The 23,718-nt window shown below is 51.5% G+C and overlaps 2 protein-coding genes across 2 annotated transcripts; both read right to left on the reverse strand.

The window, feature by feature from the left end:
• Positions 1-595: 595 nt before the first annotated feature.
• LOC112662963 (histone H1.8) lies at positions 596-9,645 on the reverse strand. Its single transcript, XM_049097785.1, has 5 exons — positions 9,623-9,645; positions 4,304-4,745; positions 2,148-2,511; positions 1,286-1,347; positions 596-956 (listed from the first exon to the last, which is right to left on the reverse strand). Exons 1-5 carry the CDS (start codon positions 9,643-9,645, stop codon positions 711-713), a joined length of 1,137 nt encoding a protein of 378 aa, XP_048953742.1. The 3' UTR covers positions 596-710.
• A 4,240-nt stretch (positions 9,646-13,885) lies between these two features.
• Positions 13,886-23,286, reverse strand: RHO (rhodopsin). Its single transcript, XM_035702806.2, has 5 exons — positions 22,833-23,286; positions 20,682-20,850; positions 19,236-19,401; positions 18,895-19,134; positions 13,886-18,049 (listed from the first exon to the last, which is right to left on the reverse strand). Exons 1-5 carry the CDS (start codon positions 23,191-23,193, stop codon positions 17,939-17,941), a joined length of 1,047 nt encoding a protein of 348 aa, XP_035558699.1. The 5' UTR covers positions 23,194-23,286; the 3' UTR covers positions 13,886-17,938.
• Positions 23,287-23,718: the final 432 nt, after the last annotated feature.

The following is a 23,718-nucleotide window of genomic DNA, read 5'->3' on the forward strand; positions in this document are numbered from 1 at the left end:
TTTTTAAAGCACCCTGCACTTCATCTCCCATTACTGTCCCCCCCCTCATTGGACTTTAGCCACTTGGGCCTTCCCTGAGGCACTTTGAACCTGTCAAGCATGTTCCCACCACAGGGCCTTTGCACATTCTCCTCCTTCTGTTGCTTACAGCAGGGCCTCAGTCAGTAACTATTGTTGAACAGTCCTCTCTGTAGCCAGAGGGCTCTTTCAAAACACACACCACGTTAGGCTCTCTTCCATGCCTGTAACCCTCCCTGCCCCCCAACTGTCTACCTTCCCTTGACCACACCATCACTCACTCTTCTCCCTACCCCATGCTCCTCTCAGAGCCACAAACCCCCTCCTTCCACCACATTGTCCAGCCCCACCTCACATGCTGGGTCCTCTGCCTCATCCATCTCCTGCTCATCCTTTAAGACCAAAAGCCACCTCCTCCAGGAAGCAGTCCCAGATCTCAGGCTGGGTTTAACACCCCTCCCACCCCTGCACCAGCCCTTTATGTTGTACAACCTGTCTCACCCAGGGTAGGAGTTCCTATCTGGGCCCAAACCACAGACGGTAAAAATCCTTGGATCTCAGCCTCCACCCACACCGATTTGTGAGGGGAAAAAAAAGTCTTTATTGATAAATAGTTTACAATGAAATAAATAGAGTGACAGTTTGTTGGGGAATAAAAACTCAGGCAGAACCTCAGTGTCTCCACCCCAGCTCTAGCTCTCAGTCTCTGCCTTCCTACTGGCCAGTTTGGATGAGGAGGACTTGGTGGGCATGCCAGTCCTCCTAGGGCCCCTGGGGGCCTCTGTCTTCCTGGCCAGGTGTTCAGGCAGCATCTTAGACCTGCCACCATTCGGAGGAGCAGCAGCCTTGGCTTTAGGTCCCTCCTTGGCCGCATGGGCAATGACTTCTTTAGGGACACGGTTTTCCTTCTTGGCTGGAGAAGCAGCACCATTCGTGCCCTATAAGAAAGCAAACCAGGAACAAGAAGACAGAGTGGGGCAGGATTGGGCACATAGCATGGAGCTCACAAGAAAAGGGCTGAAATCCCAGTGGGCTCCAAGAGGGTGGAAGTCTGGGGGACTTTGGACAAGAGACCCCATCTCTTACGTGTTAAATGAGGGTGATGATCCTCAGAGCATCGGAGGGCCAGACAGAGGTGAACTGTGCTTTGTACAAAAGCAAATTACCCCCTTCTCCATGGAACCTTCCAGGGGCCGGGTGTGCGACACCCGAGCTCATGCCTGCTCAGCGGGGAGACCCAGACCAGGGGAGTCACACAGACACCCACCTTGGGGATGGTGGATTTTGAATTCCGACTCCCAGCTTTTGTTTTCCTGTGGGTCTCACCACCTGTCAGAGGGCGGGGAGAGCATGTGGGAAGGAGCCCTTTCAGGAGGAGCCGCTGGCCTCCGGGAAGGGAGGACCGGGGCTCCTCACTCTGACGCTTATGGGCTCTGCAGCCTGGGGCAAGTCGGTCAGCCCCTCTTAGCCTGGGTGCCCTGATCTGCATTAGCTGCGGGCAACAGCATCTCTCTCATGGGATGGTTGGGGGATTAACTGGACCGAGGAAGACCATCTCTCAAACTGAGCAAGACACCAGGCAGGCTCTGTGTTCACCTGCACCAAAGACCCCTAACTCGGTTTATTAGTCTCTAGTCTTCTGCCTGCCTTCCACATAGCAGCTGTGATACATTTTAAAATATACCCTGTACCCTAGGCTGTTTCCTGTTCGAAGACCTTCCATGGCTCCTCATTGTCCTCCAGATACATTCCAGGCTCCCAGCTGCCCTTCACAGGCTCCCCTATTTCCCACACTGCACACAGAACTATTTGCATTTCTGTGCATGCCTCTGGGCAAAGCTTTGCACAGGCTGTTGTCCTCCCTGGGACACCTCCTCCAGGAAGCTTCCCCTGACTTCTCTCAGATGAGTCAGGCTCCTTCTCTCTCTAGGCTCCCCCTTCCCTAAACCTACCCTCCCACATCTACCATGAGTTCCCCTACTCTCCAGGTCAAGCCAAGCATTCAGGCACACTTGCTAGATAAGGAACCTCCACTGGAGAGCAGGCCCCTCCCACCCTCCCACCTCATATGCAGTGGCTGCCGCAAACCCCTGTCCCCAGCGCTCCTCTCACCCCACTCACACACCTACCTTGGCTATTCCTCCTGCCTTTGACCTTTGACTTCCCACTGGGCCCCGTGGCCCTGGGAAGGGCCTGCGTGGCCTTGTCTGGCTGTTGGGAGACCTTCCTGGCCTCACTCACTCTTGCCTCTTGGTTTTTGGTCTGGCTGCCTTTCTTGGGAGCCTTCTCCTTGGCTGTACCTGGTTTGGGAGGAGCAGTCCTCGCCTCTCCTGGCTTCCTGGGTCCCCTTTTCACCTTGTCTGGATTGGGAGGGTCCTTCTTTGCCTCCTTTGGCTTCTTGGGGACCTTCTCCTTGCCCTCACCGGGTTTCCTGGGGGCAGTCATGGTGGAGGTCTTCCTGGGTTGAACTTTCCTTTTATGCTTGGGAACCAACTGGTGGAAGAGAAGTTCTCAGTGTCTCATACCCCGGGACCCTACACCCTACACAAGGCTCAGAGAGGAAGGCTTTGTCCAAAAGAGGAGGTAAAGTCGGAGGGGCAGATGCATGACCACTTCCTAAATGCCTGATGCCAAAGACACATTCTGTCCTTGTATTGCTCTTCAAGGGAGGGGTGTTGCTCCTAAATAGGAGCAGAGTGGGGGGGAACCTGAGTCTCCTAGACACACCCTAGGTTCTCTTATGTACAGGCACACCTCCTCCGCCCCACTCTAGCCCTGTGTCTAGAAGTCTCAAAGCCAGGCTCCTGGGAATAAACTGCACAGCACACACTGAGTCCTGACCCCAGTCCTCTGAGATGCTCATCTCTGAATCTCTTTTGACCTCTCACCCCATACCTCTTCCCATTCATTGTGGCTCTGACGCCCCCTCCTTCTCCCACCTAGGCCCTGCCCCCACCTCATGGCTCACACCTCCATAACTCCCTACATCTCCCTTTTGCCTCTCTGGTGGACCTTCCAAGTCAGATAGCTCAGAGTTCACAACTGCCTTTGCAACTCGGCCAAGTGTTCTCTTCTCCCACTGGCCTCAGTCTTCCCATCTTTACAATAGGGCCATCAGGGAGTGGGTGAGAGGCAGGGCAATTCGAGAGCCCCGCGCAAACAAGTGGTCTCTGTCCTGCTAGAGCCCACCTCTAATGATGTTGCTCCCTCTACCCCCAAAATCTCATGGCTTCCTATTACCATCAAGACCAGAAACCACCCCTGCTCCTAGCACACATGTGTGCACGTGTGTGCACACGTGCGCGCGCGCACACACACACACACACACACACACACACACACACACACTCGTAGCTCTATGACACTTCAGGCTCCTTCCCTGTCTCCCCTCCCTTCAGCCCTCTTTCCTGGCTGGCTCTCAGGCCCTAGAGCCTAACCCAGCCATGAGCACCCCCAGTGCCTACCTCCTCAACTCTCCTTGACCCCACCCTGTGCATCTGGCCTTGCCATAGCTGTGTCCAGCTCTGGCCCCTGCCTGGGAGTTCTACGAGGACAGAGCTGTCCTCAGCCACCTGGTTACCATGGGGACTGGAACATGGCAGTTGAGAAAGTTCCACAGTGTTCTACGGTTACTGTCAGAGCAACTGCCACGTGCCAGGGCCCAGCAATGCCAAGACAGACCCTGGGTCCCTGAGATTTCCCTGATGGCAGCTGGCAGTCACAATGCTGGGGTTCAATTTTGTGCCCAATCTGCCCTCAGCTCTAGGTGGCCCTGAATGCCTCCCTTCCGGGACCCTCCCCTTGGAAAGGGGAGGATGTTGTGGCTCTGGGAGGTGCCAGCCCTGGTTTGGAGACCCGGGGTTTGGAGCCAGAGGGCACGAGGTGCAAACCCAACTGTGACCTTCTAGACCTCCTGGTTGGGTGTGCCTTGTCCGTTGTGAAGAGTTCCAGGGAGCTGCTGTGGGCACTCGGGACCCAGAAGTGAGCACACTGGACACAGTCCCTGGTCACTGAACACACGTGACAGGGATGAAAGTGGGCACAGCCGGGGAACTGGGCCCCTGCAGGGTCTCAGGCGAGGCACACCGCTAAGCTCCCTGGAGGAGAGGGCATCTCCAAGAAGACACAAGGAAGACAGGGAGAGAAGGTGGGGAAAGAAAAGCCTCTGGGCAGGGGCCAGCACCCAGGGCCCGGGGAGGAGTCGGGAGGGAGGTTCCCACTCTGGGGCCCAGTCTCTCCCGCCCTGGCCTCCCCCAGCCCCACTGTCCAGCCCAAGCAGGCTCACTTTGAAGCTGCCGGTGGCCCCCTTGGCCTTGGAGTTGGTGGGCCTGACAAGGAGGCCGCGGTGCATGCCAGTGGCCAGGGCCTGCTTCAGCAGGTACTTGAGCCGGATGACATCCACCGTCGGGTACTTCTGCAGGATGTAAACCTTGATGGCGGCCACCGAGGTGCCCCGGCGCTGCTCGCCCGCCTGCAGCGCCTCCAGAACCATGCGCAGCACGGGCGGGTGACGGCGCCCCACTCTGCCGACGCCGCGGCTCGGGCCTGCGGATGGACGCGGCGTCACCCGGAGCCCAGACAGCCCTCGGGCCCCATCAACAACAGACACGCCCAGCAAAGCACCTGCTGGGCACCTGCTGGGCACCTGCTGGGCACCGGGGCTGGGGGGCAGCAGGTCTGGGGGATCGAGCCCACCCCAGGTGGGCGCCCGAGGGGAGGACAGCACGCTGTCGGCCGCGGTCCCCAGCGAGGGTTTAGGGCCGGGCACACACCAGGGGCTCCATAAAGATTCACTGAAAGAATTAAATGGTCCTTTTAGAAAACAAAATAAATCAGGCCAGTTGTCTAAATCTAACTACCGTAGTTTACAGGAAATCCAGGGGCTGGCGAGAGGGCCATGGAGAGGAAATTAGCAAAATCCAGACTGTGAGGAGCGCTCCAGGACACACAGCCCAGCTTCTTCTACAAATAAACAAGGAGGAAAAGAAAAAGTGGGAAGGGGCCCTACGGATGAAAGAGACTGCGGAGCCCTTTCAACCAGATGCAACGTGGAATCCTTGGCTCAAACTCAGAACAGGACTTATACCAACTAGTGGTGGTGTGTGTGTGTGTGTGTCGGGGGTGCAACCAGATAAATGTGAACGTTGGAAATGTTTGGTGATATTAAGGATGATGTTTTTTCAGGTTTGCTGATGGCATGGTAGTTATTTGCAAGAGGCTCTTATCTTTTAAAGGTAACTATTGAAGGCAACAGAAGCAAAAATCAACTATTGGGATCACATCAAACTAAAAGGTTTGCACAGTGAAGGAAATCATCACAGAAGGGAAAGGCAGCCTACTGGATGGGAGAAGGTATTTGCAAATGCTGTATTCTACAAGGGGTTAATATCCAAAATATATAAAGAACTCCTATAACTCAATAACCAAAAACACCAGTCTGAATAAAATATGCACAGAGGATTTGAATAGACATTTCTCCAATGACAGATCACCAAGAGGCACATGAAAAGATGCTCAACATCATTCATCACCAGGGAAATACAAATCACAACCACAATGAGATAGCACCTCACACCTGTCAGAAGGCCTAAAATTAAAAAAGACAAGAAATAGCAACACCTGGGTGGCTCTGCAGTTAAGGGTCTCTTAATCTCAGCTTTGGTCTTGATCTCAGGGTTATGAGTTCAAGCCCTGTGTTGGGTTCTATGCTGGGCATGAAGCCTACTTTAAGAAAAATAATAAGATTAAAATAACAAATATTGGTGAGGCTGTGGAGAAAAGGGAACCCTTGTGTACTGTTGGTGAGAATGTAAATTGATGCAACCACTCTGGAAAATATGGAGGTTCCTCAAAATTTAAAAATAGAGCTACCCTACTGTTGAGCAGTTCTACTTCTACATATTTACCTGAAGAAAACAAAAGTTCTAATTCAAAAAGATATATGCACCCCCCCATGTTCATTGCAATATTATTTACAATAGTCAAGATATGGAAGCAGCTCATGTCCATGAAGAGATGAATGGATAAAGATGACATGGTATGTGGATTCAGTGGAATATTACTCAGCCCTAATCTTGGCATTTGCAACAACATAGGATAGACCTAGAAGGTATTAGGCTAAGTGAAATAAGACAGAAAGAAAAGACTGATTTCACTTGTATAGGGTAACTACACTTAATAATGGTAAACATTTTGTAACATATACAAATAACAAATAACACACGGGATGCCTGAGTGGCTCAGGTCATGATCCAAGAGTCCTGGGATTGAGTCCCACATCAAGTTCCCCACAGGGAGCCTACTTCTCCCTCTGCCTGTGTCTCTCCTTCTCTCTCTGGGTCTGTCATGAATAAATAAAATCTTTAAAAACAATACAAAACAAAAAACAAAATACCAAAATACTAAAATATAAATATTGTATATGAATTACAATATTAATTATATGTATACTAAATATAATATTGTATATGAATTAAAAATAGTTTAAAAAAACAAAGATGGGGCACCTGGGTGTCTCAGGCAATGAAGCATCCGACTCCTGATTTTGGCTCAGGTCATGATCTCAGGGTTGTGAGATCGAGCCCCATGTTTGGCTCTGTGCTGGGCATGGAGCCTGCTTGGGATTCTTTCTCTCCCTCTGCTTTTTGCCTCTCTGCACCTTCCCTGCTCCTCTCTTACAAAAATATAAGAACTAAAAATTTAAAAACCAAGATAAATGAGGGACTATTTATAGGTGAAATGATAAGCCTGGCATTTGCTTTGAAATAACACAGTGGGTGAAATAAGACTAGTTAGGATCTGATAAGTGTTAAAGCTGGATGATGGGTGCATAGGGAAGGGAGTGTGTGTGTGTGTGTGTGTGTGTGTGTGTGTGTGTTGGGGGGGCGGTCAATATACCACTCAGTCTACTTTTGCATGCATTTGGAAGCTTTCATACATAAAAAGTTACAAAAGAATCACTCCTGGGTGTGTATACTCAAGAGAAATAAAAACATATGTTCAAATGAAGATTTGTACACAAATGTTCATAACAGCATTGTTTATAATAGCCAAAAGTAGAAACCCAAATGTCCATAAACTAATGAATTGGATAAACAGAACATGGATTAGCCGTAAAATGGAAAATCATCCAGCAAAAAGAAAAAATGAAATACATCCTTGAAAACACGCTGGGAGGATGCCTGGGTGGCTCAGTGGTTGGGCATCTACCCTTGCCTCAGGTCATGATCCCAGAGTCTCAGGATCAAATCCCACATCAGGCTCCCCGCAGGGAGCCTGCTTCTCCCTCTTCCTGTGTCTCTGTGTGTGTGTGTCTCTCATGAATAAATAAATAAAATCTTTAAAAATAATAAAACATGCTGGTACAAGAAGTCAGTCACAAAGTCACATGTTGTAGGATGTCATTTACACAAAATGTCCTGAATGGCTAATAATAGACAAAAAGTAGATTAATGGTTGTGGGGTGGGGGGTGGGAGTGGGGGTGTGGATCGTGGGTGGGAAAGGGCAGAGACTGTAAGGGGTACAGGTTTTCTTTTGGAGGATGAAACTATTCTAACTCCACTATTGCCTGTGGTGATGGATACACAGCTGTGAATATACTAATAGCCATAGTATCCTTTAATGGGTGAATTGTCTCATATGTAAATTGTTGAGATCTCAATTATTTGTTTTTGTTTTTTTAAGTTGCAAAAGAAAATAGGATCAAGGGGTGAGAAGCCGTCAGTCACTAAAGACACATAAAAGTGGTCTAAATATCAAAGACCTAATTTAAGTGTGGTGATTAGAAATGTTGGCTTCTGATCAATTTGCAAAAATTAAAGACTTTTAAAAAGGAATCAATTGGCTCATATATATATATGAGTGTGTATGTTTATATATACATATAGGTTTTAATTTACTTGAGAGAGAAAGAACACACATGAAAGCTGGGGGGAGCGGCAGAGAGAGAAGCAAGCTCTCCACTGAGCAGGGAACCCAACGTGAGGATCTATCCCAGGACCCCAGAGATCATGACCTGAGCTGAGGGCAGCTGCTTAAGCACTGGAGCCACTCAGGTGACCCAAATACACACACACACACACACACACACACACACACACACACACACATATATTTAAAAAACACACACACATTTTAAAGTAGAAAAAAAAAAAAAAAAGCAAAAACTTGTAGAGACCTAATCCAATTCAACTATTGCTGCCTCCTGACCAGGAAGAGCTCCATGTCTGGGAATACTCGTTTTGGGGCCAGAGCTCTTGAATGTGTGGAATCCCTCGTCAGCCACATCCAGGACCTTGGGAGTTTCACTCTCCTTTCTGGGCCTCAATCTTCCCATCTGTACAGTGGGGATGGAGTCTCTAAAGAAATCTGCACACTCCCAACTGCAGCGTCCTCTGGCCTGGCTTATGATGACAGTTCTAACCACCCCCCTCCCTCCCCCAAGCCAGGCCCTGTCCCAGGGAGCCACCCCAAATCTCCTGCCTCCTCGGGGTTCCTACAGCTGAATTCAGTCCTCCTCCTGCATTATTCAATGCCTGCTGTATCTCAGCATGACCAGAACAGAACTCACAGCTCCCCCAAACTTGCCCTCCACCCTCTCTCCCACGAATGGCACCCACTATATCTACCCAGACCCCCACGCAAGAACCTGGAGGACACCCTGGACCTCCCATCGCCTTCACCACCACACCACTCCACCCTTTCTTCATGGGTTTCTCCCCCCTCTATCCCGAGGGCCCCAATCTCCTTCCCTCTGCACCTCACCTCCCTCACCTCCCCACTGTCCTCAGCATAAGGGCCCAGCTGGAGACTTGGAGGCTCAGTGTGGCAGGCCCTGCCCCTCCCCCTTCCTGCCCTGCCACTCTGCCCCTGGCCAGGGTGGGGCGGCCTGGGACTCCCTGGATGCTTCCCCCAGCCCCCTTGCTCCTGGGCCTCTGCTGATGCTCTTCCCTTGCCTGGGTGGCCTCTGTCCCCTGTGGGCACTCCGGTAGCTCTCACTTATCCTTCCAGGCCCACGCAGCACTGGGATTTGGACACCTGCCCTGACTTCCCAAGCCAGAGTGAGGAACTCTGCCCCAGGCTTCAAAGCACCTGGAACCCACCCTCCAACTTTTCCTCTGAAGGAGCCTTTAGTCACACTCAGAACACTGCTCCTACTGTACCCTCCTTCTCCTGGGTGAGGCTTAACTCTCCTTCAGGGGTTACCTCCTCCAGAAAGCTTTCCTTGACCTCCTGGAATGGGTAGTGGCTCCTCTGGATTCCTACAGCCCTCTGGATTCCCGACAGTAAAGCACATGCCAACATTATCAAATGGCATCTATAAATAAAGCAGTCTTGCCCTTCAGACTGGGAGCTCCTGGAGGAAATGAACGGATCTATCTATATCCAGAGAAACCCTGAGGCATTGTTTGTGGACTGAAAATTGGGATACAGCCTTAAATCCAAGGCCCAGCCTTATATCAAATGCTTGCTCTTTGTTGCTAAACCTCCAACTAGCTGCTCTGCAGCCGCCAGCCCTCCCCTGACAGGAAATGGGCTCCAGCTGGGGAAGCCCACTCTGCCCTCTCCCACTGAGCTGGGCCAACCTCAGAACCCAGACCGGACCTGGCCCCTGCCATCTCAGGCATCGGCTCTTCTGTCCAATGAGCATGTGAACTCAATGGCCTGTGGGATGGGTGCTGGGGCCAGGCAGGCTGAGGACGCTGGGTGGCACAGGGAGGTTCCAGGACACCCAGGGAATAGGCTCCTGAGGAGCTGCCTCCTTTGCCTACCTGGCTTTTCAGACCCAGACACCACGGATGACCCCTCTGTAGAGGTTGAAGAGGTTGAGGAGGTTGAGATGTCACTGGAGGCAATGCTCCCAGGAGCCATTGCACAGGCAGATGCAGACACAGATGCAGATGGTCAGACCCCTTCCCAAGGCGTGAGACTTGCACGCCTGCCCATCCTCTTATATATCAGCAGCCCAGCCGCATCACTCCAATTAGCCTCTGATTGGGCTGGGAGGCTCTGAGCTGCTGATTGGGGCAAGGGGCCTGGGATGGGCACTGCAACCCGCCTTGTGTGCTGATACACCAGCCTGGCCACCCACTCCTCTGTGACCTTGGGTGAGTCAATTGATTTCACTAGGTCTCAGGCCCATGGCAAAATGATGGGTGCTGAGATGTTTGATCCCTCCTGTGCCCTTTGCCCCCACAGGGCCTGGAGATGCTGATGGGAAACTAGGCACACCTGGGTTGTGGCCTCCAATCCCACCTGCCCCAATGCCACTCCTGTTCCCAGGCTGACCTTGGTTTCTCAAGAAGTGGCAACTGAAGGCAGGCTGCTGGGGTTTTCCAGGAGCAGACACCCCAGATTAACCTGTGACCTCCTTTTGTTTTGCTTTATAAGAAAAAAGTTTGAAGGGATGAATGAGCAATTTTTACTTTTTAAAAAACTATTTTATTTATTTTTTTAGAGAGACAGCAAGAACACACACGAGCAGGGAGGAGAGGCAGAGAGAGAGGGAAAAGCAGACTCCCCTGATGTGGGGCTCCATCCCAGGACCCTGGGATCATGACCTGAGCTGAAGGCAGACGCTTAACTGACCGAGCCACCCAGGCAACTTGAATGAGCAATTTTTAAGTAAGCTTACCTAGCAAAAATCTCCATAAATTAGTAAAAAGGACAAAGAATATGAATAGATAATTCACCAGGAAGGCTGAAAACACAAGAAAATATTCTCAACCTCCTTAGCGTTCAGGAAAATTCACACTGAAACAGTGATAAGATACTATTTTCCCATCAAATTAACTAAAATTGAAAGCAGTGTAGGCAGGGATGCAGGGAGCCCGGCCCTCAGGGCTTCCCCCAGGGAGGTAAATTGGGGTGCAGCCTGCTTTGAAAAGGTATTTCCTTGAACTCAGCAACTTTACTTCTCTGCCCTAGGAATGCATTAGTCAGAAAAGAAACAATTGATGCATTATCTGGAAAAGAAAAAAACGAGAGAGAGAACTAACTTCCAAATGAATCCCTCAAGGCTTGGCTGAACTACTGCATCGTGCAGAATAGTGTGCAGCCATTTGAAGTGTGAGGTGAATTAAACCAAACAGGAGGTGGTACTTCACACCTGGTAGAATGACAGATATTTAGCTGTCTACCGATGCTGGGTGTCCAGAACGTAAAGAAACACATAGCTGCTGGGAGAGTAAGCTGGAAGCCACTCTAGAAAGCAGTGCAGTGACATCTAATAGAACTAAAGACAGATTTGTGCCACATCGCACCCATAGCACTCTGGGGATAAATATGAGAGAAACTCTTACACTGATAGACAAGGATGCTCACTGCAATCCCACCAAAAATTCAAAACAACCTAAATACCCACCAGGAGAAAAGTGGACAAATACACTGTGTTCTAGTCACATGGTGGTGTAGTATACAGCAGTGAAAATGAGTGAACCAGAGCGGCACCTGGTTGGCTCAGTCAGTGGAGCATGCAGTGCTTGCTCTTGGGGTCATGAGTTCAAGCCTCATATTGGGTGTGGAGTCCACTTTAAGTAAATAAACTAATTAGGGGGGTGGAGTGGAAGGAGGTGGATGTGAAAATAAAGATCTTTTATCTCTTCCAAAAAAATAAAATAATTTTCAAAATGAAAATGAATGAACCCAGAATGTGTCTGTGGAATATGCTGCCCCCTTCTCCTTTTTTTTTTTTTTTAAGATTTTATTTATTTATTCATGACAGACAGAGAGAGAGAGAGAGAGGCAGAGGCACAGGCAGAGGGAGAAGCAGGCTCCACGGAAGGAGCCTGATGTGGGACCCAATCCCAGGACTCCAGGATCAGGCCCTGGGCCGAAGGCAGGCGCTAAACCACTGAGCCACCCAGGGATCCCTGCTCCCCCCCTTCTGAGAAGAGAGAATGCATGTGTGAGTGTGCGTATGTGTGGGTGTACGCACATGTGTTTGTGTATAAGTGAAGGCACAGAAGAAGGTCTGAAAGGATTCATACCAAGGTAATAGCAGTGCTTACCTCTGAGGAGGATGTAGGATTTGGAGGGGACAGGTTCAAACAGATCTGCATTCTTCTCCTGGTAGTCTCTTTATTGTTGGGATTTTTCCAGGGGACTCTCCATGACCAGATGTCTGGATTGAGGGAGGTGGTGGCCATCAAAGTGTTCTAAAGTGAAATCAGATATCGCTCCCCCGCCTAGCACCCTTCATAGCTCCCCACTGCCTGTAAGTGGAAGCTTGACCTCTTGAATCTGCCTTATGGACCCCCTTTCTCCCTGGAACCTCACAGTCAACCACTGTGGCTCTTGGAATGGGCTAGATGCTAACAGCTGGGCTCTCTTTCTCCTTTGTGTTTCTTTTATGTGTGTGTTAGATGGATGCAAAAATAGCCCCAATTTCTCACCCCTGCCTGTCCATATCCATGTCCATTTGCATGAAACTTTCCAGCTCCTCTCATACTCCTTGTGACTTGCTTTGATCAACAGAATATGGTGGAAGTTCCATGTGAACAAGCCCTGGCTAGCCTGCTCGATGTTCAGAGGCCCACAGCATGGTCACTCCTGTCACCCAGCCCACAGCTGGTCCACCAGCCAAACCTCCAGTTGACCACAGATGTTTTCATGAGCCCAGCAGAGTTTGACCAAGCTGAGTCCAAATCAGAAGTCCAACCACTTGGTTGACCCACAGAATCACAAGCAACAATACATGATGTGTTGTTATAAGCCATCAGGTTTGCAGGTTGTTTGTCATGCAGCATAAGTTAACTGATAGAGTCTACCTACAAGGCCTTTCTTTACCCTCACTCACCTTCTCTGTATGGTTTTCCATTCATCCTTTTGGACTCAGTAGAGCTCTGAAAAGCCCCCCACCAACCCCTTAGGAGGTGAGGACCCCCTCCACTGGTTCCAGCAGCCCTCAGGACCTCTAGCACCCTGAGTTACAGCTCTCCCACACTAGCCCCTGAGTTTTGGAGGGCCCCAGGGGTGGGCAGGGCTGTGTCTGTCTTGTGCCTAGTACAGTGCCTTGGCACACAGTAGGCACTCAGCACCCACTGCTGTGAAACTCCAGTGCCAGAGCCCAGCCTGGCCGAGCAGAAGAAGGCCTGAGAACCATCTGCAGGAACCATGTTAGAGCAGGAAACAAGATGAGGCAAAGAGGCACATGGTGCTGGCACAAACAGGGGCAGCAATTTTGATCACATTGTGGGGAATTTCCAAGAATTGAGAAATAGAGAAAGACTCAAAGATACAAACATTCCCACGAGCTTCATATGAAACCCTGCTCCTGGGCTGTGCCAGGATAGAGCTTTGCATTTGGAGGAAAGAAGTTCTAAAATGTGCTGCAGATCTAAAAATTCTTCTAGAGGATTGCCTTTTTACAGGGAAATGATAAGTGTGAGGATCAGACTGCTGGAGAGAAGAAGGGCTGCTCAGTGCACTTATGTGACTCCTACTGAGACCGGTAGGGGATTTAAGTCCTGCTGACAACTGTTTTACCATCGTCAAACATAGAGTGGGGGGTCTCCTCCAGGTGAACTTTCTCATAGGTCTAAAGATTACAGTTCTACTTTTTGGAGCAGCAATAAGGTGTTTGTTTTGTGTAACGCTAGCCCCATGTATTTGTGGGCATTTGTGACTTTAGTCAATAAATGCATAGAAGGCAGGGCAGAAATAGTAATAGCCATCATGTTCTATGTCCATGTTTTATATTCACTATTTTATTTATACATGAAGAAGCTAAAGTTCAGAGAGGACCTGGGCTGGAACCCAGAAACCCTCCATGTTAGTGAAGAAACCAGCTTATAACTCCAAAACAACAGCGGTTGAAACAAAAAAACCCCATGAAATCATTCTCTCATGAGACTCTTCAAGTGTAAGTTGTGGAGGGTGGGAAGGCAGCATGGGAGATCCAGCCAGGCTCCTTCTTGCTTGATGCTATGCTGTTCTCTGCCCACAGATTCCCCCTCAGGACACAAGATAGCTGTTGTGGCTCTGGTCATCATGACCACACTCCAGCCATTAGACAGGAAACAAGAGAAGGGGAAGATGCCTCCATTCTCTGAAACGTGCAACCCAGAACTGCACATACCATTTCCGGTTATACCCCCTCGGCCAGACCTTAATGTCATGCCACTGCAGATGCAAGGGAAGTGGGGGGAGATGCAGTCCTGTGCTGAGTGAGTGGCTAGGAGCCCAGCTAGAACTTGGAGTGATATTACTAAAAGAAGGAAAGGAAATGAGTATCGGGGGCTGTTAGCACTTGCTTCCACCTCTTCTGAGGCTCCTCCATTATTTTAATCTCTTGACCACCGCACCAGGGGCTGCTCCTTTGAACTTGGTTCACAATTCTGGGAAGGAAACTCACATTTATTGAGTGCCTACTGTGCACTGCAGTTTTCATAGCAATAATCTCATCAGTCTCTATAGACAATTCTACCAACTGGGATGAGTCTCCTTTTTAAAGTGGAGAGGCCTGAGACCTAATTAGGTTGGGGGACATAGTCTGAGGTTGCATGGCTGGGAAGAGCACCCACTGCCTCTCTGGGAGCACCCTGGGGGGGCAGGAGTGCATGTCTCTGCTGGGGGGCATGGGGTAGGCTGCCATCAGGTTTTGCTGACTTGGTGGTGCTGGAGTGGGAGGGTTGGTTCAACACTCTCTCCTCCAAGAGGCAAGATCGAGGTGAGAGAGTTCTGTGTCCTTGAGGCTGACCAGGTCACAGACCAGAGACTTGCTCCCTCCCATCCATCTCTGAGTCCTCTGCGCACCCTGGCCTGGGGTCTGCTTCCTTACACTGGGTTGAGTGGATAGATATGAGAGTATACAACAGGCATTCCATAAACCTGATGCTACCTGGAGCCTGGAGATGACGTGGGTCACACCCTCAACCCAACCTAACCTAAGTCGGCAGCTCTTTGCCTTTATACATGGCAAGTGCCCCAAAGTGGCTGTCACATCAATTATAAATTAAAAAGGGAAAGAGAATTTTCTCTCTACCAGGAAAAAAGAGACTTTTCTGGTTTGAGAGTAAATTATTTTCTCTGGATGTGAGGCTGAAACGAGCATATCGTTTCTCAGAATAAGTGGGCTGAGGTGGGGCAGTGAGGACACAGGGCTGCCGGCCACTGTCCCTTCCACTGCCACGCCTGCCCAACACCCTTGACATGGAGAGTGAGATCTGGGGGACCAGCCGTGGGAATCTTCTCCTTGGCATCCACACTGTGGGAAGGAGGCCTGGTGGAGCCGGACATCACCCACTTCGTGGCCAGCCCCTCTGGGCCACTGTTAGCTCTGCCCACCCTGTCTCCTGCCCTCCTCCTTTTGGCAGCCATACCCCCCAGGTATTTTTTGGGCTCCTTCCAGTCCCCACCCTCACTCAGACCATTTGGTTTATTTACAGCTGGGGGGATGATCAGGTGACTAGGCCTGGCCAATCAGAGGATGAATCCCCCTTGTAGCCTGGTGATGGGTTTTGGGGTGAACAGCTGACCCTGGCCTGGCCAATCAGAGGATGAATCCCCCTTGTAGCCTGGTGATGGGTTTGGGGGTGACCAGCTGACCCTTGCTGGCCAATCAGAGGACAAATCCCCCTTCTAGCCTGGTGATGGGTTTAGAGGTGACCAGCTGACCCTGGCTTGGCCAATAAGAGACCTACCCAGGGAGCTTTGCCAGAACTGTGAGGAAAGAGCAGTTGACTTTGTGAGCTGCTTCCCGAGCCTAGGACTTGCTGGTAGCCCTTTCATGCCACCTCTTGGGAACAGTCAGCCTATGTGTGGAGCCAACACAGAGAAAAGCATAGCCAGAAGGGGAGATACAGAAGTCTGATAACATCTGAGTGCCTGCATCCAGCTGTGCCTGAAGCCCTGAGCTTTTTGTTTACAGAAGCCAATAATTTCTTCCTTTTGCTTCAGCCCTATTGGTTTAGAGTTCCTGCGACTTGTAGCTGAAGAAATCCTGACTGACATCCACTTAGGGAGGCAGAGTAAAGAGGGGTCACAGTAAAGAGCCCAGCTATTACCTGCTCCAGCCCCACCATGACACTGAGGACCTTCCATCTCAGGCTCCAGCCACCCTTTCCCACCTTGGAGGTTGAGGGTAACTCTTAGGCCTATATCTCCATCCTTGTTCCCCTTGCAGATGATGTTCTCTCCATAAGGCCTCCTTCAGACTGAGGCCCAGGAATGTCAGAAGTCTCCCACTAGCTGCAGTGCGCCAGGATGTAGGCTGGCCACATGAAGCTTGCAGTCCTCTTAAGCTCAGTGTAAGATTCCCCTTTTGCAGATAAGGAGATGCAGAGAGATGACAACTTGCTTGCAGTTTCACAGGCCACCTGGGTCTCTGTGACTCCAAAGTTGGGACTTTTCTCATGCCCAGGTCTGCTCCCTCTACCCCGCACCCCCAGGGGGCTCTGCCGGTTGCCCAAACCCAGCATCCTGGGGGTCAGGATCAGGTGGATGCTGCCCAATTTCAGTCCATCCTGCAGATAAAGAGCTTGAGAGCAACAAAAACCACCACCCTTAACACCAAGTATAGGAGCTGAGCTTTTAATGCCCCAATTTGCTTAGTCTCCAGGCTGAGCCAGGGAGAGCTAGAGCTTCGTGTTTTGGTTATGGGGGGGGGGGGGGCAGTTATGTAGGCAGCTCGATTCAGATGCCCAGAGTTCTGGCCAGCTTTGCACCAAGGACTCTCCAGAATGGAGAATGGAGTGGAGCTATTAAGACGGGCTCACCCAGCAAAGGAGCTGGAATCTGGGACCTGTGAACATCCCTAGGGAAGGTGAGTCCATCTGAATTTCCTACTTTTTGTTTCTAAGCTCTTTGAGACAAGGGTGACACTGGGGAATCAGCTCTTCATTAAATGTAGGCAGGTAAATATGGCTTCTAGAAGCTCCAAGCTGGCCCAGAGTTGCTGTGGCCTAGCTGCTGGGCAGGAGAGTGGGTGGTTTGCAGAAGCTGAAAGAAAGGCTTGTTTCTCCCTAGGCCGTATTGGGAAGGGGAAGCACCGGGCCTGCAGCTCCATGCCAGAGGTGAGACGCTGGGCCTTGGTCCAGACCCCAGTGCCCTGACATTTTTTCAATCCTGATGACTGCGTTTTGTGTTCCCTTGACTGTCCCTCCCTGCTGCCCAGCCATCAGCCCTGGTCTGGCCTTGACTCCTGGCTAATATTAAAAATTCTGCTCAGGCTGTATGCTCAGGGCTTTGCCCGATCTCAAAATGGTCACTATCAAGAGGAGATGATCATATTAATTAATTATATTGATATTCATAATGTTAACTACAATCTGTACAGCTCTTTACCATTTACAAAGTGCTCACACATGCACACACACTGGCACACACAAACACACACACACACAAAATCTTGTTTGATCTTTCACAGCAGCCATGTGTTGGCAGGGCCAGGGATTTGGGATTTCCATTTTTCAGGGAAAGAAAGTGTTTCCCAGGGAGGGAAACAACTGCTCAGGGTCATCAGCTGAGGGTGAGCTGCTGCTGCTAAGGTGTTTTCAGAGGATAGATATGCTCTCCCAGCCCACTCATTCCTCCATTCATTCCTCCATTCGTTCCTTCCCTCATCCACCTAGCATTTATTAAGCACCTACTGTGTGCCCCACTCTGTGCTAGACACTTATCCCTAAGCTGGGACACTTTTCCAGAGAGCAAGAGTTCTTGTGTTCCTGAGAGATGAGTTGGGGGGAGGAGGGGCAGAGATCCCACTGGCCCCTGGGAACTCGACTCCAGATGGAGCAAGCATCCTTGCCGAGTGGGGAGCCTCATCTTCTCTCATTAATTCTTTTTTTGTTTGTTTTCCAAACTCAGGGAGACTCTGTAACCTGGTTCTGACAGGACTGACTCCTGTGGGGCAGCTGTGGCTGGGGGTAGGTGTAGGGAATGGGAGACTCCTACAATCGGCCGTAGAGTCCTTGGCAGGGCTTAGGCCGGTGCCACCTGGCTGGTCTCCGTCTTGGAGGCGCTGGCAGAGGCCTCGTCGTCACCCAGTGGGTTCTTGCCACAGCAGAGGGTGGTGATCATGCAGTTCCGGAACTGGAAGGCAAGGGATATGAGTCAGGGTCAGGGTCCACTAAAAGTGTGTGTAGCAAACTGGGGTGGTTGGCAAAATTTGCCTCCAACCCCTTCCCTGCTTCTGGCACTCACAGGGTTCCACTGCCCTCTGGCTTCCTGGAGGGAACTTAGTAAAGCACATGTGGCCCCCCCGCCCAGAGATGCCAGGGACTGAACCCAAGGGGGTGTTGCTACTGCTGACATTCCGTGATGCCCTCTGTGTGCCAAGGGCTGTCTGTAAGTATCTTATTTAGCCCTAGAGTTTGGGATTTTGCCCTCTCTAGGCATGAAGGCACTGAAGGCCAGAGAAGGGAAGTGACTTGCCCAAGGGTCACAAAGCTAGAAAATAAGAACTGAGATTTGAACCTGATATGCCTAGCTCCAGAGACCATGTTTTCCCCACTGGATCATGTATTCTGCAGAGAAGTCACTGGTTGATGTTAAAGAACTGCTTTATCCCTTCATCCCTCAGATTAAGACTTAGCTCCTTGTTCAGCTTTGTGGAAAATGGCATCCCATTCCCAGGCTTAGGACTTAGTCTATCTGACTTTTAAAGTGGGCCTCCAGAACCATCTGGCCTGGCGCATCTCATCCTTGAGCCAGTCTCAGAGACACCTGGAGGGCTTGTTAGAAATGCAAATTCCTGGGCCTACCGCGAGCTTCTGATTCAGCAGGAATCTGCATTTCTCCCATATGACCGATGCCCTGGGGGATGCCAGTTTCGCTGCCTGGTTTTGCCAGTGGAATGACTGAGGACACGGCTTGTCCTCCACAGGCAGTGCCTGAAGCCTGGGGCCCCTGGACCCGCCTGTCCCGCCAGCAGGCACCTGCTTGTTCATCATGATATAGATGACAGGGTTGTAGATGGAGGAGGACTTGGCGAAGAACGCTGGGAGGGTCATGAAGATGGGGCCAAAGTCGGAGCCCTGGTGGGTGAAGATGTAGAATGCCACACTGGCATAGGGCACCCAGCAGATCAGGAAAGCGATGACCATGATGATGACCATGCGGGTGACCTCCTTTTCAGCCTTCTGGGTGGTGGCCGATTCCTGCTGCTGGGCAGCTGCCTGCAAGGATATAGGGCCTGCTATCCAGACTCCTTTGGGACAGGAGCCGGGCTCAACCCAACCAGCACATGTGTCCCCAGCACCCAGCACAAGGATCATACCTCCTTGACTGTGAAGACGAGCTGTCCATAGCAGAAGAATATGACAATCATGGGGATGGCGAAGTGGACCACGAACATGTAGATGACGAAGGACTCATTGTTGATTTCTGGCTTGAGTGTGTAGTAGTCGATCCCACATGAGCACTGCATGCCCTCTGGGATGTACCTGAGCACCAGAGGGGAGTGAGACAGGAGAGGGTGTAAGGGAGACCCACGCGTGAAGGACCTGGGAACAGGCTGCAGTCGACCAGAACCCTGGCTCTGCCAACACACCTGCTGTGTGGCTGGTCTTGCTCTGGGCCTGCTTTCCCTCTCTGTAAAATGGGTATGATAAAATATCTGCTTGGCTACATGACTGTGAGGATTAAATCAACGGAGATGAGAGATTCAAATGCCCTTTGTGAAAACAATGTGCTTTGGTTGTACGGAGGCTGTGGTATCACAAGATGGCCCAGTCTCTCACCTAGCAGAGCCTATACACTGCTGACCTGCGTTGTGTTTCCTCACCAGACACGCTGCTCCCAATGGCCAGAGACTAGGCCTCAGGCTCTGCAAGGCAGAGGTTGGTGAGAGAAGGAAAAAGCTCCCAAATTCTGTATCGGAGGCAGTTCGTACAAACCAAGTTCTTACTAACAGGGTATAAGTATTTTCTAAGCCAAAGATGGTCACACAGAGTAACTAAGGGATCTTTGCACATTTCCTAGAAACAAGAGGTCAGGATGTTTCAGTCATTTCAGAGGATGATGACAATGGTGTTCATTGGCTGTGTCTGTGTGGATGGGACTGGGCAGGACTGGAAAACATAGGGAAAGAGTCTGGAGGGGGTCGGCTCAGATTCAACAGGAACAAAAATTGACCTTGCAGGCTGAGAGAGGAGGGAGGGGAAGAGAGATTTCCTGGATCCAGAGGGACACCAGGCCTCCAGGAACCCACAGGGTCACCAGTCCAGTTTCCCAAACCACTGTCCTCCTATCTCCCATCTGAGCCCCATTTGGGAATGATGGACTAGAGGCTGGACAGGACCTAGTTCCCAGCCCAGCAGCTACAATGTCACCACCTGCACTAGGCAGGCTCGCCCTCCCTGGGTGCTGAGGCCCAAGGTCAGAGGGAACTGCCTATGGGGCAAAGAGGATTGGAATCTGGCCCTGGCTTAGTTGAGGATTAGGGGCACAGCCAAGGTGAAGGGTTGGGGCGTCTTGGATTCTCCTTGACATGGGGGCTCAGGAGATGGGACCAGCCCCCATAGCAACATTAGGGTCTGATTCTCTCTTCCCTTGCCCTAAACTCCTCCCTTGGGAGAGCTGTCAGGGTGGCCGTTTAGAGTAGGGGACATATAAGCTCGATGCCCAGAACCAGACAGCACCAGGTTTGAGTCCTGGGTGAGGGACCCTACAGAGACCTCCCCCCCGGGGACGGGGACCCTTCTCTTTTGCTCAGTGCCATTACCTGGACCAGCCAGCGAGGGGGGGTGCCGCACAGGCCAGCGCCATGACCCAGGTGAAGGCGACGCCCATGATGGCATGGTTCTCCCCAAAACGGAAGTTGCTCATGGGCTTACACACCACCACGTACCGCTCAATGGCCAGGACCACCAAAGACCACAGGGCAATTTCACCTGCAAGGCAGTCAGGAACTGATCAGTCAACACACCACCTACCTGGACCCCACTGCCTAAGGAGGGAGCACTCCTGGGTGGGAGAGGGCGGCCAGGAAGGCAGCCTGGGGCAGGGCTGGGGCCAGGACTTGGGATGGAGATGGCTTGGACTCTGGGAAGAGGGGTGAAGAACCAGTCTGCGAAGGAGAATGTGCGGAGTAGACCGGGGTGACAGGCAGAGTGCCTGTTGGAGTTGGACATCCTCCCTCCCTCTTAAGCAGTGGCCTCTTCCACCTGGGGAATGAAATAACCTGGGTCTATGGGTCCCGCATCTCAGAGCCAGGAAGCTGGGGAATCATTTGCCCAGAGGAAGAAGCAGAAAAGAATGGGGAAATTTGGGGGTGCCTGGGTGGCTCAGCAGTAGAGCATCTGCCTTTGACTCAGGTTGTGATCCTAGGGTCTGGGGATTGAGTCCCACATTGGGCTCCCTGCATGGAGCCTGCTTCTTCCTCTGCCTGTGTCTCTGCCTCTCTCCCTCTGTGTCTCTCATGAATAAATAAATAAAATCTTAAAAAAAAAGAATGGGGGTATTCAAACATTACCCCAAAACTCAATGGGGAGGTTGGCCATAGACTCTATCAACCAAACCAGGATGTTTCTGAGAGACAAAGTGAACGCTAATAATTATTACTCCAAAATAATAATTGTAAACTGGTGCCAACCTTGCATGGAAGTGCCCACCTGTACATGGTACCTTCTCATCCCTGTCTTCCAGCCTTTTTGTGTGGGGAAGTTCTTCCCCTCTGAAGAAACTCCTTCCATAGGAAGGCATTACATTGTGTGGTGATCTGTAGCTTTGAAAGATGCTTTCGAGGGACGCCTGGGTGGCTCAGTGCTTGAGCATCTGCCTTCAGTTCAGGGCGTGATCCCAGGTCCTGGATCGAGTCCCACATCATCTCCCCACAGGGAGCCTGCTTCTCCCTCTACCTCTGCCTCTGCCTCTCTCTGTGTCTCTCATGAATAAATAAATAAAGTCTTTTAAAAAGAAAAAAAAAGATGATTTCGAATAGTTTCTTTGGAAAAGTGATGAGGGTGCTGGAGAGACAATAGATCCTGTTTAGCAGCTGAGGAAAGTGAGGCCAGGAGAAGGGAAGAAACACATTCAGGGATGTGGCAGGGCAGTGACCAGGGCCTGGGTCTTCCGGCTCAGATCCAGGACTGGCCCCCCTTCTCTGGGACACACAGCCTCTCAGGCAAGCAGGAGAGAGCCCGGGGTGGCTGCAGAGCCTAGCATCAGCCAAAGGACTGCTCTGTCGCCTTGTCTTCTCTTTGCTTCACATGTCCAGGGCGCTGTCTCAGCCCCATTCCCAGGGAATCTCCAGCCATCACTGGGTGTTTGTCACCCTCAATGAACACAGATCACCCAGCTTCAGGCCACGAGACACGGGTGAGACAGGGGTACCACATATAGACAGACCCTTCTCTGCAGGGTCAGATGGATGCCAGTGGGGAGAGACTGAGCACATTGCCCAACACAGGCAGAGTCCAGTGGCTGGAGAACTGATCATCTGTGTGCCATCCTGGGCTGAGAGCTCTGAGCTCAGGGATCCAACCTGTCCACCCCTATCCCCAGTGCCCGGCATTGGTCTGACCAGCACAGGTGCTCCAAGGGAAACAGAACACGGCCCGAGGGGCCAGAGCGATGTGGGGTGGAAACTCCCCACCACAGTGTGGCCCCAGCAAGGCCATTGACTTCTCTCATGCTCAGATTCCTTGATGTAAAGGAAGAGAGCAACAGTGTCCAATGCCTGCCCTCAATAAACAGCCTAGCTTATCATCACTAACAGTGTGTGTTGATCAAGTAGACACTGCTGGTGAACATAGTGGGGAGCAGCCCTCTTAGACACCATCCCCAAGTACGGGCTGTCTCTCCAGATCCCTCCACTCCTCCTGGCTCCCGTATCCCCCCCGCCCCATCCCACCACTGAGACCCCAGCTCATACCGCCCAGTGTGGCAAAGAAGCCCTCCACATTGCATCCTGTGGGCCCGAAGACAAAGTATCCATGCAGAGAGGTGTAGAGGGTGGTGGTGAAGCCACCGAAGACCATGAAGAGGTCAGCCACAGCCAGGTTGAGCAGGATGTAGTTGAGAGGTGTACGCAGCTTCTTGTGCTGGACTGTGACGTAGAGCGTGAGGAAGTTGATGGGGAAGCCGAGCACGATCAGCAGAAACATGTAGGCAGCCAGCATGGAGAACTGCCATGGCTCAGCCAGGTAGTACTGTGGGTACTCGAAGGGGCTGCGCACCACACCCGTCTTGTTGGAGAAGGGCACGTAGAAGTTCGGGCCCTCCGTCCCGTTCATGGCTGCGGTCCTGGCGGCTGCCCCGTGGGTGGCTCAGTCCTAAGAGTGCTGCTGAGGCCTGAGCTTGGCCACCCAGGGCTCCGGCAGGACGACTTCAGGCTCTGACCCCCCCCCCAGGCCGTTATAAAGTGACCTCCCCTCCCTAAGCTCCTGGCTGAATCAGCACCTGGGAGATTGGGGGCGTTATTAATCATAATAATCCCCACTGCCGCAACTAGGGGCCTAATTGGCTTCCAAGAGTGGCCAAGGTGACTCTAGACAGAAGCCTGGGGCCAGAGAGGGGAGGTGCTGGGGACCCTGGGAAAGGGCAGAAGGCCCGCCCCCAACTCTTCTGGTCCCCAGGAATCTCTGCCCAGATCAGTCTGGTGGCCTTGGCCTGGCATTGGGACCTCTGGCTCCATGCCATGTCTCCCTCACTCATGTGAGCTGACTTTGTCTCCCCACTGGACAACGAGCTCCCAAAGGGTAGAGGCTCTGGTTATTCTCAGTCTCCTGACTCCCCACGCAGCCCTTTACCAATTTCTT

The sequence above is a fragment of the Canis lupus genome, chromosome 20 (genome assembly GCF_003254725.2).
Source record: "Canis lupus dingo isolate Sandy chromosome 20, ASM325472v2, whole genome shotgun sequence".
Classification (NCBI taxonomy): domain Eukaryota; kingdom Metazoa; phylum Chordata; class Mammalia; order Carnivora; family Canidae; genus Canis; species Canis lupus.